This window comes from Spinacia oleracea, chromosome 2 (genome assembly GCF_020520425.1).
Source record: "Spinacia oleracea cultivar Varoflay chromosome 2, BTI_SOV_V1, whole genome shotgun sequence".
Taxonomy (NCBI): domain Eukaryota; kingdom Viridiplantae; phylum Streptophyta; class Magnoliopsida; order Caryophyllales; family Amaranthaceae; genus Spinacia; species Spinacia oleracea.
This window is the reverse complement of record NC_079488.1, coordinates 67,986,073-67,998,139: the sequence shown is the minus strand read 5'-3', so window position 1 is coordinate 67,998,139 and position 12,067 is coordinate 67,986,073. Positions and strand designations below refer to the sequence as shown.

The window sequence follows — 12,067 nt, the reverse complement described above, 5'->3', positions numbered from 1 at the left end:
ATTTAAGAGATACACTTGCCATTTTTAGTAACTTATCAACCCCACCATCTAATTAAATAATCTATCTAATATATCATATGTCCCACCACCCTATTAAACAAATAATTTCATAACTACACCCCACCCCCTAAAATGACATGGTCCCCACTTGTTTTACTTATTAAAATATCTACCCAACCTCACTTGTATTATTACTTTATTTTATTCAATTATTCTTCTTGATACCGGTGTCCGGCCAAATATATCTCTTAAATATATACGGAGGGAGTACATTATTATCGAATATGGTCCGACAGTTAAATAATTGTCTGACAGTAGGCTAGCAAAAAACTAGTACTCATAGTATCAATTGGGATAAAAAAAAAATTGTACAAAGACACTAAAGTATTGTTCTCTTCTCCTGATCTAGTCTGATTTTTCTACTTTCTGGTATTGTTTGTGATGTGGCAAAAAATAACTGGACATCGTGTCCAATTGATAGCTTGACACATGTCCTCCATAAATGCCACGAAGGCCCAACTTGTTTGACAGGCCCAGTCCTAAAAATGCACTTTAAAGCCCTTTATTTCAAAACGCACCAGATAAGGACACATGTCTTCATCTCTAAAGATCAGCCAGTCATATAGCTAGGGTTTTTGGACACTTCCCAAAAACCTAGCCCTATATATAGTCCAATTCCCAAGGTAAAAGGGCAATCAATTCATTCCCACCAACCTAAAACTATCTTTGCTCTGCCTTCTCTCTACAAATTACTTCTCTCTCTAGCTTATACTTACTTAAGCATCGGAGGGAATATTCTTGTTTTGCAGGTTGCCAGAGGTTCGTGCCAACTCATACTTGATACCTCCGAGGAACGCGTGACACGTCATCACCGTAAAAGATCCCACAACATTTAGCGCCGTCTGTGGGGAGGTACAATATCATGGTAGAACTGCAACCTAAGGAAAGAAGCCGGAGTGCCCTTCGACGCGTCAGCAAGCCCACAGGACGCCTAGCTCACAGGCAGGAAGCCTAGCTCACAGGCAGGACGCCTTGCTCACAGGCAAGACGCCTAGCTCACAGGCAGGACGCCTAGCTCCCAGGAAGGACGCCTAGCTCACAGGCAGGACGCCTTGCTCCCAGGAAGGACGCCTAGCTCACAGGCAGGACGCCTTGCTCCCAGTCAGGACGCCTAGCTCCTGGTCAGGACTTGGAGCTCCCCTCAGGACTTGGAAGATCCCCATCGGGACTTGCTCTCATCAAGACTTCTCGTCAAGGCGCCTCATCAAGACCTCTCACCAAGGCGCCTCATCAAGACCTCTCGTCAAGGCGCCTCATCAAGGCCTCTCACCAAGGCGCCTCATCAAGACTTCTCGTCAAGGCGCCTCATCAAGGCCTCTCACCAAGGCGCCTCATCAAGACTTCTCGTCAAGGCGCCTCATCAAGGCCTCTCACCAAGGCGCCTCATCAAGGCCTCTCCTCAAGGCGCCTCATCAAGACATCTCGTCAAGGCGCCTCATCAAGGCCTCTCATCAAGGCGCCTCATCAAGACTTCTCGTCAAGGCGCCTCATCAAGGCTTCTCATCAAGGCGCCTCATCAAGACTTCTCGTCAAGGCGCCTCATCAAGGCCTCTCATCAAGGCGCCTCATCAAGACTTCTCGTCAAGGCGCCTCATCAAGACTTCTCGTCAAGGCGCCTCGTCAAGGCGCCTCATCAAGGCTTCTCATCAAGGCCTCTCATCAAGGCGCCTCATCAAGACTCCTCGTCAAGACGCCTCATCAAGACTCCTCGTCAAGGCGCCTCACCAAGAATTCTCATCAGGACTTGCAAGCCCCCCATCAGGACTTTCAAGCTCCCTATCATGACTGCTCGACGTGACTCCTCGTCAAGACTCCTAGACTCCTTGTCAAGACTCCTCGTCAAGACTTCTCATCAGGACTCGCTCCCCATCAGGACTTGCAAGCTCCCCATCAAGACTCCTTGACGGGACTCCTCGTCAGGACCCCTTGTCAGAACCTATAAAATCGAACGGCTTACTAAACGTCTACAAATACAGGGGCAAACCCTCCAAAAAGCACAATCGGGACTTACTCCCTCATGGACTTGCTCCCCATCGGGACTTGCTCCTCGTCAAGGCGGCTCATCAAGACGCCTTGTCCAAACTACTTTTCAGGACTTGCTCCTCGTCAAGGCGCCTCATCACGACGCCTTGTCCAAACTCCTTGTCAGGAATTGCAAGCTCCCCTCAAGACTTGCAAGCTCCCCATCGGGACTTACTCCCTCATGGACTTGCTCCCCATAGGGACTTGCTCCTCGCCAAGGCGCCTCATCAAGACGCCTTATCCAAACTCCTTGTCAGGATTTGCAAGCTCCCCTCAAGACTTGCAAGCTTCCCAATCGGGACTTACTCCCTCATGGACTTGCTCCCCATAGGGACTTGCTCCTCGCCAAGGCGCCTCATCAAGACGCCTTGTCCAAACTCGTTGTCAGGACTTGTAAGCTCCCCTCAAGACTTGCAAGCTCCCCATCGGGAATTACTCCCTCATGGACTTGCTCCTCGTCAAGGCGCCTCATCAAGACGCCTTGTCCAAACTCCTTGTCAGGACTTGCTCCTCGCCAAGGCGCCTCATCAAGACGCCTTGTCCAAACTCCTTGTCAGGACTTGCAAGCTCCCCTCAAGACTTGCAAGCTCCCCATCGGGACTTACTCTCTCATGGACTTGCTCCCCATCGGGACTTGCTCCCATCATGACTCAATAAAGATAGTCAATCAATATCGACGCCTTCTCATTTGATGGTGTCAGAAAAGACTAATCGGTTGACGGCCTGAGGAGTGGCCTAGATTAGCGCCCCAAATTAGATTGATCACCTAAAACACTGGGGTTACCGTCCACATATGGGCAACAAAATTCATTTAAAAAAAAAAAAATCACCGTATGACTGAAAAGGGATGAATACATAAAAAGTGCACAGAAGGCACAAAAATTCCTACATGCGCACACAACGCGAAAACTAAAATAAAGAGTGCCAAAAAGCACCAATATTAATACAAAGCGCCGGCGCCGCTAAAACCAACAGTCAAAGAAAAGGTTAAGGACAAGGAGCGGTCAAACTACCATCCTAGACGTCCAGCCCGACGGAGGAATTCACTTCTTCCTCCACGTCTTCCTCCTCCCAATCATGACTTGCAAGCTCCTATCATGACTTGCAAACTCCCATCATGACTCATGTCTAGCCACATGTTAGAGCCCAAGTTTCTCTATAAAGGTGCCCCAAATTGAGTCGCAACTGACAAAATGCTGCCTCCCGCCATAAGGTACTATGAGTCGCTCATTAAATTTTCAAAGGCGATTTACCTTGTAAAAAGATAAGACCCCCTTTGAGGGGCAAATGATGTGGCAAAAAATAACTGGACATCGTGTCCAATTGATAGCTTGACACATGTCCTCCATAAATGCCACGAAGGCCCAACTTGTTTGACAGGCCCAGTCTTAAAAAGGCACTTTAAAGCCGTTTATTTCAAAACGCACCAGATAAGGACACATGTCTTCATCTCTAAAGATCAGCCAGTCATATAGCTAGGGTTTTTGGACACTTCCCAAAAACCTAGCCCTATATATAGTCCAATTCACAAGGTAAAAGGGCAATCAATTCATTCCCACCAACCTAAAACTATCTTTGCTCTGCCTTCTCTCTACAGATTACTTCTCTCTCTAGCTTATACTTACTTAAGCATCGGAGGGAATATTCCTACAGGAATATTCTTGTTTTGCAGGTTGCCAGAGGTTCGTGCCAACTCATACTTGATACCTCCGAGGAACGCGTGACACGTCATCACCGTAAAAGATCCCACAACAGTTTGAATGTTTTTTCTTTTCTGGTTTGGTTTTGGTATGATTTTTCTGGTCTTATCTAATATTTCCTCTGTTATTTTTTAAATGACACAATTATTTAGACATGTTTTCCATTGCACGATTTTAAACATAAATATCTTCCATTATGGATAAGAAAAAATTATAAAAGTTGATATTTAAAAAATATTTATTGAGACGAATATAATAAGATCCTACACGACTATGTTTTTTAGTAAGTATAAATCACAAAATGGAGTCAAATAAACTTGTGTGAATAGTATCTAAAATTTAATTGGGTCACGTAAATAAAACAGAGGAAGTACAAAATAAGGAATACGAATAAGTCAATAAGGTAAAGAGACGGTCCTAATTTATTGATCATGATTCATGAATAAATTCAAAAGAAACTATTTCGGGCCAATGGGCTTTGGACTTGTCTCAGTAAGATTACTATGCAGGCCTTGTTAGTTTTTTCACGTTCTGTTTAGCTTTCCTTTCGTGCGTGGGTGGTGGGCCTACTGGTGGCCTGTCTGCCTGATGGGCCGGGTTTGTGATCATTCCCCCTCTTCTCATTAACATCATTTTGGACTTTGGAGTCCCATTGGCTCTCAAAAATTGCAATTTATTTTTCCAATCTCGACTTTTCTTTTTGGGATGTTTGTCTAAATAGTTTCTTTAAGTTTGTCATAATGGTATCATATTAGAAACGATGAAAATGTTGTAACTCTATCACTTACTAAATTAGTGTTTTTAGTGTAGAACAAATCCGAGAGAACCATAGTCCTTCATAGACCTTCATAGACCTTCATGTACATACACACATACGCTTCATCCCTTGATTAATACACAAACTTGGATTCCTCCTAAAAAATAAGGTATAATATAGTAAAATAGAACTAACATACGGGAGTAATTAAAAATAAAATAGTGAGCGATATCGATATCAAATAATACTCTAATAATATTATTAGTAAGTCAAAAAAATAATGTTGCCAATGTTTTTTACAAAGAATTAATCCATTCGGAACCATCAATGAAGCTAAGCGAAATAAAAGGCCCCGCTTCTTCGTCTGTAAGTTCTCTAGACCATGCTACTCTCCCTGCAAAATTTGATCCTGGACCTGTGCACTTGTATTGTCCATAAAACACCGTCCTACATAAACAAACCCCAACAATAACTTTAGCACAAGTCGTGAATATAATGATATAGACTTACCCTAATACGACATATAGAAATAACTATTTCATTAGTATTATTGAGATGCTTTCACTATCCTAACACAAGGCCGCAATAATTAAAGAAGAGTCTGACTACATTCAAGTCTAAGTGTAGGGATAAATTTTCATTGGTCTAACATAGCCCTCTCATTACTAAATAATGCATAAAGCGATAACGCAACCTCCATGCGCATGCTATCCACAAAGAAATAGCTAGTCATAGATAGGTTATAGATACAATTTTTTTTAAATATAAACAACTTGTTTAATCCATAATCTTTTAATTCAAATTTTGCTTTGTATGGGATTTATTTAAGTAGATTCTAAATTAGGTCATGACTAATGAGAATCCTTTGAACTACATAAAATAGCTACACACCATCCCATTGAAAGTACTACATTCATTCTATAGGATTTTATTGGTTAGGATGATTAAAGTATAAAACACTTGCTAAGTTAGTGGATTGTGTACTTTTGCATATTAATTAATTATTAATAAATCATTTAGGGGGGATTGTGCAATCCAATGTGGAATATTATGGAGGAATCTCTCACTAGCCTTAAAGGTGGATCTTAGTTTTCATGTATGGGTTAGGCTCTTTGCTCAATCATGATAAAGAAGTATTGCACTCTTGCATGGGTGTAAAATGGGTGTAAGGACTAAGCTAGTCCCACCATCACCTCCCCACAATGGACTTTATTTAGTTCTCCCTTCCCTTTTTAAAGAGGCATATTGCATAAACATAATAAGAACTAGGTCAAGTTGATATAACACCAACTCGGGATGGATCTATCTTAGGTCTGTTTTGTTCACCTTATTTTCACTTATTTCAAAAAAAAGTAAATCCAGTTAAATTTTGATAATTGCAGATAAGATAAGTTTGGCAAAAAGAAAGGCTACCCGTTTTATAACTAAATAAATTCTGATAACTTCAAAAATAATTAAATTCAAGTAAGCTCAAATAAGATAAGTTTAAAAAAATAAGTAAAAATCAAATAAATAGAACACACTCTTAATTGAATTACGTAATTTTGGATACAATTTTAATATTTTAGATTGAATATTCAAATATGCGTATGCATTCAATTTTCCCAGTCTAATTCCGTTTTATAATACGGAGTACCTTTTACATTGTGCTAAGAGTATCCTGAAATTCATTCACCACCAAAGTTGTGATTCATGCATAGGATAAAGCTACAAGACATTCTTAGTGATAAATTCCGCACGCTTTTCAATTTGTTTATTTTATGTAGTTTAATAGGGCGCTTTTCGTGGTTACTTTTGGCATCTTGTGTTTTAATTATATACTCATGTATGGCAAAATTCAGGTCTTTTATGTTCTATAACCACAACTTGGTACTTTTGTGTTTCTGTTACATGCGACTCTTACATGCCTATAGGTGTGCAACTTGATACTTTTCAATCGTACTAATTAGTGCTTACCACTTAGACAATTAGATGATAGTCATATAGCTAATTAGCGCAAGTGGTGCACGTGCTGGTGTTTGTGTAAATAACACATTGTCGTTTGTGACATGTACTTACATATCTTTCTTTAGGTGCACTCGATTATAAATAAAATTAGTGCAGGTTGTGCACGTGCTGGTATGAATATATGTAATTCACACATTGTACGTTGTGTGTGACATATATTTCTTTAGGTGCACTCTGGTTTAAACAATGAAATGAAAAACGAGAGAGAAAGAGGACATACAATTCGCGGTTAGGGTCACCCCAATTATACCAGCCAGCGGGAATGATGATGTTGTCAATGTAGGTGTAAGCAAAGACGACCCTAGAGAAGGGACCCCAAGCCCTACCAAGGTACAAAGCTCCAGAGCCCGTGACCTTACAGTTTAGAAATGAGAAGCCAGTATCATCTAACATGCTGCTCCTTGCTTGTGCTGTTAGTGCCCCGTATCTTTGTGCTATTGCATGCACATCACATCCCTGCATGCCCATCCAATCCATACATTTTCATTCATTATTCTAAACTTTCACGAGGGTATTTACAACATTTCACTAGGGTGGTAGCATGGGTACATTTTTAAAAAATTTAATGGACCAAAATGAAAATAAAGGAAACATGATACTCCCTCCGTATTTATTTAAGAGATACACTTGGCTGGGCACGAGTATTAAGAAAAAGAATTGAATGAAATAAAGTAATAAAACAAGTGGGGTTGAGTTGATATTTTAATAAGAAAAACAAGTGGGGACCATGTCATTTTAGGGAGTTGGGGGTGGGGGTGGGTTGTAGATATACGAAGTATTATTTAATTAGAGGGTGAGGTTGATAAGTTACTAAAAATGGTAAGTGTATCTCTTAAATAAATACGGTCGGAAAAGACAAGTGTATCTCTTAAATAAATACAGAGGGAGTAGTTCTTTTTGAGACGTCCGAAATGAAAAACAGGAAATGTATTATAGGATCAAGTGAGTAATAAGTATTAGGAAGATAATTGAGAAATTCGCCTTAAGAAAATAAAGAATTCGCTATTGCAATTTTCTATTTGTTTGGGTATGTATAGTATGATAGTGTGATGATCAACCTTATCAACTTACATGTGATCAAGTAGTCCAATATGCTTAATTAGGATTTGAAAGAAAATCGACAATGATTCTCGATACAAAATACGTTTTATATTACTCCGAGTACTCCTTCAATTTCATATATATTATTAAATATTGTTACTTTTATTAAATTTACTTTTATTTGTAAAGAGATAATAATGGTGAAAGTTTAATTTTGAAAATCATGTCGGACAGATAAAAGGACAACCAAAGGAAAGGGGTGTAAATGTGTAATGTATGTACTGTGTAGCCTATGTAGGTGGAAAATACAATCACATGAAAGTCCATTTCTTTTTGTCTAGATTATCTTAGATCACTTCTTTTCGGCCTTTTACACGCCTTTGTCAAACCAATTGTTTTCTTCTGCTTTTGTTTTTTTTTCCCCTTATTTTCTTGCTTGTGAAAATCCATATACCATGCTAAAACTAATAAACATTTCTATAAAACTTAAGAATAATATATTTCAATAAGAATAAGTTCATAACTTGTAATCATAAGTAAAATAAAATGCAAATAAGGGTTACTCAAGGTCCACTGCAAAACAAAAGTGTTCTCAAAATAATGGCAAGTTCAAATCAAAAGAAAAGGTTCGTATAAGGACTAATAAGTTCAGTTAAACATTTTTCAGGTAACGATTAATTAGTCCGTGAAGCTAATTTGTTTTTTTTTTTGTTAGTCTAAACAAAAATAGTGGTAAAATATAAAGAAAATTTACCTCAAAAAGAGAAAGGCCATTTCCAAAGATGAAATCAACAGAGCCCTCAATGTAGCAATCTTTATAATAATGCCTCCCAATATGATCATAAAGAGTGTCTTGTGCTCCTAAAAACTTACACCCCACAAACGCTGCCGTATCTGCTGATATTCTAAATGCCACTGCCTGCACCCCTTGTGCTCCTGGTTGCGGTACCGGGGTCGTATTCTGCCCCAAAAAAAAACAGAGAACACTTTAACGGCTTGTTCAGTAGGCGTAGATAAACAAATGTTGTATATAAGGTTACTATTTTTTGTACACGTCTTGGCGAAAACACCACATATATGTCTAAATACGGGATTACTAGTCATGTCGGTAGTTTGATTTGAACTAGTAATGCGATAATAAGTTGGAACACAAATTAGACCTACATAGTCACATGCAAATTAAACATGCTCCAAAATACAATCCCATAAAACAACGATCGTTGTATATTCTCATGCCTACTCAAAGTTTTGTCTTAGATATGATATTTTAGTATTAGTACATGTAAAAAAATAAAATTGAGAGGGACATTAATTAAGAAAAAGATAAGAAATTAATTAAGAACCTTGAAGGTGATGTTTTTGGCCATGAAATAAAGAGAATTAACCGCAAACGTGGCTGAACCATAAGTCCCTAAAGGTCTTCCATTAGGTCCAATCGTTTTAGCCGTGTCTCCCCATTCTACTATTGTGTTATCTGCTCCTTCCCCTTGTATGGTTATAAAAGACTTTAGTATTGGTATGATCACCTTCTCCCTGAAATTTCCAAAATTAAATACTAACAAAACTTAGAATGTAAAATCCATGTCATAAAAGATCACTAGAAATCACAAGGTTACAAGAACAATCATCAACTTACCAAATGCATGTAAAGTCTCAATCGTGGGTATCAAAGACATGGGATCGAAGAAATTTATGTACAACATTGCCTTTCATGACTTCCTAATCACTATTACTCCCTCTGTCCCTTAATACTCGCACGTCGGTGCGGAGTTTAAGATACTTGAATTGACTTACTAATTTAATGGGGATTAGTTGATAGTGTGGTATTTTTTTAATATAGTTAGTGAGAAATGTGTAAGGAGTGAGAAATGTGTAAGGGGTGGTGAGTGGTGAGTTAGGGGTGTGAATTTTTTAAATGATTTTTGGTAGGGAGTAGGGGTGTAAGTGGGTTAATAAGTAAGTGTGAGAAATTATATAATATTTGTAAAGATTTTCATTTTTAGAGAAGCGGTGCAAGTACTAAGAGACGACCCGAAAAGAAAAGCGGTGCGAATATTAAGGGATGACTCGAAAAGAAAAACGGTGCGAGTATTAAAGGACAGAGGGAGTACCAACTAGAGCTGGCAAAAATTGACCCAACCCACCAACCCAACCCGAACTCAACCCAATAATAAAAGGTTGGGTCAAGATTTTCAACCCGTTTAATTAAATGGGTCAAACCAACCCAACCCGTTTAATTAAATGGGTTGGGTCAGGTTGAAATTTTCAACCCGAAAACAACCCGCCTAACCCGTTTAAGTTCAAGCAAGTATGTAATATAGATTTGTAGAATGTGATTTGAAAGATTTTATTTCTCATTTTCTCTTCAACATTGAATAATTATTTGACGTTTTGATTCATGTCAAATACATATTGGAGTATTACTTTTTGCTATGAGATATGCCATAACAAAATCACCTCGCAATTCTATAGTCAAATCAATTTACACTTAAAAGTGGGAAAAAAAATTAAGCGGGTCAACTTCAGGTCAACCCGTTTATAGTTGGATTGGGTTGGGTTGAAAATCTCAACCCGTTTAATTAAACAGGTCGGGTTGGGTTGGGAAAATCTCAACCCGTTTATAAATGGATCGACCTGATTTCGACCCAACCCAACCCATTGCCAGCTCTAGTACCAACAATAGCAAACCAAAAACATGTTAATGTAATGAAATTGAACTGAACGGAACTTATCTAGCTGAGCTTAATAGTCATAAACTGAAAGACAGAGCATTTTCGAGAAATACAAAAACAGAGTACTCCAAGAAAATCAAGCCATGTTGCAATCAAACCCTGCTCAAAATTTACCTTCATGAGATCAAATTCACTAGCATTTCTCAAAAATGTCAAACAAGAAAACTAATGATCAAATAAAACAAAGACAGAGCTTTTTATTGAGAAGTTCAAATTGAAAAAGAGAATGAAAACTTACGAGTAAGTTCCAGCTTTAACCTTGATGATAACACGAACAAGATTAATGGCGGGAAGAGAATCAATAGCATCTTGAATAGTAGTAAAATCACCAGTAACAGCGTTTTTACTAACAGTCAAAGTGTAAGAAGGGAAGAGCTTATTCTTAGCTGTTTTGAAAAGTGTATGTTTAAGGCTACCAACAAAATTAACCCACTTCATAAACTGCTTTTCCGAGTTGTATGTTTGTGTCATATTAATGGTTAATTGTTTTGGGTTCGGCTTTCGATGTTGCTTTACATGATGAACTCTACCATGCTTAGTATGATGATCACTCTTATGATGAGCTCTTCCATGGCATAATCTATGGTAGACTGAACAATGTAGCAAGAATATAAGGAGAATTGAAAGGATGAATTTCTTCTTTGACATTATTAATTTATAATTTGACAAGGAAAATAAATAAATAAATAAATAAAGTGGTGTAGGAAATTAAAGAAAGAGCAAGAGAATGTGGAGGGAATGTTGTAAAATGGGATTGATGAGTTTAAAAGAGTGGCATAAAATGTGAGTTTATATAGTATTACTTTGAATATAGGTGGAAAGTGAGTTTGTTTTATAGCTTAATGGAATGTAATTAGAGATCACGGGTGCTTCTGCTGACAACATTGCACAAACAAGGAGAGAGAGAGAGAGAAAGTGAAAGGATTCACAAGTGTAGATTGTAGGCCACAAAGACATGGGAGGATCCCACGTTTGCACTACTTTTTTACTAGAGTCGATTGGCGTATTTGGCTAACTTGTTCTCCATAGAATATCGGGCGCACACAAGATATATGTTGGTATACCCTCCGTCAAATAGTCTATAAGGGTAATGACGGGAAGTCATAAGTAGGGATGTGATATAACTTCGGTATGTTGTCTTATGGAGAACAACATTTTGTTGAATCAATAATGTTTTTTTTCTCCAGAGTTTGGTTTTTTGTCTAACGTGTTTTCCATACGATATCAAAAAAAGTATTACTAATATACCCTTTGTCAAGTAGTATGTAAGGGTATGGCACGAAGTTATAAGTAGAGATGTGATATAATTTCGGTATGTTTTTTTATGGAGAACAAGTTAGTCAAATAGCCTGACTCTGACCGAAAATGTTATTGGTTCAACTATGTTGTTGTGGTAATTTGTTTCTAAGTTGGTGGTTTGGAGCTAGCACCCGTGAATGTCTCTTTTTCATCAGCTGGATTTGGTTGTGTTTGTTTGTGGATAGATTAATGGTTCAATAGTACTACAATTAGGAGATTGTATTATCTTGTGTCTTAACTCCTAATTACTTCTTAAGTAGTGTTGTTAAAATAAGTAAAAGATGTCAAATCACATGAGTATTCCAGTAAATTTTCTCAATTAAGATTTGTTTAACTAAAGTTTTCAGCATATCAATGTTATCAATGTCGAACTTTCTATAATTTGTTAACCTATTCGATTCGTTTGTTTCCTATCCAAGAATCAAACAATTTAGACATCCACAATCTAC

The 12,067-nt window shown here is 38.2% G+C and overlaps 1 protein-coding gene across 1 annotated transcript; it reads right to left on the bottom strand.

Annotated features, from left to right (window-relative positions):
- Positions 1 to 4,776: 4,776 nt before the first annotated feature.
- LOC110791513 (probable pectinesterase 53) lies at positions 4,777 to 11,108 on the bottom strand. Its single transcript, XM_021996261.2, has 5 exons — positions 10,558 to 11,108; positions 8,931 to 9,120; positions 8,342 to 8,548; positions 6,767 to 7,002; positions 4,777 to 4,986 (listed from the first exon to the last, which is right to left on the bottom strand). Exons 1-5 carry the CDS (start codon positions 10,965 to 10,967, stop codon positions 4,836 to 4,838), a joined length of 1,194 nt encoding a protein of 397 aa, XP_021851953.1. The 5' UTR covers positions 10,968 to 11,108; the 3' UTR covers positions 4,777 to 4,835.
- Positions 11,109 to 12,067: the final 959 nt, after the last annotated feature.

Coding starts and splice junctions, on each gene's coding strand:
- LOC110791513 (XM_021996261.2), bottom strand. CDS start 10,967: ATGTCAAAGAAGAAATTCATCCTTTCAATTCTCCTTATATTCTTGCTA. Junction 9,121..10,557: donor GTTAAAGCTGGAACTTACTC/GTAAGTTTTCAT, acceptor TGGAAATTTCAG/GGAGAAGGTGATCATACCAA. Junction 4,987..6,766: donor GGTGACCCTAACCGCGAATT/GTATGTCCTCTT, acceptor TTGTTTATGTAG/GACGGTGTTTTATGGACAAT.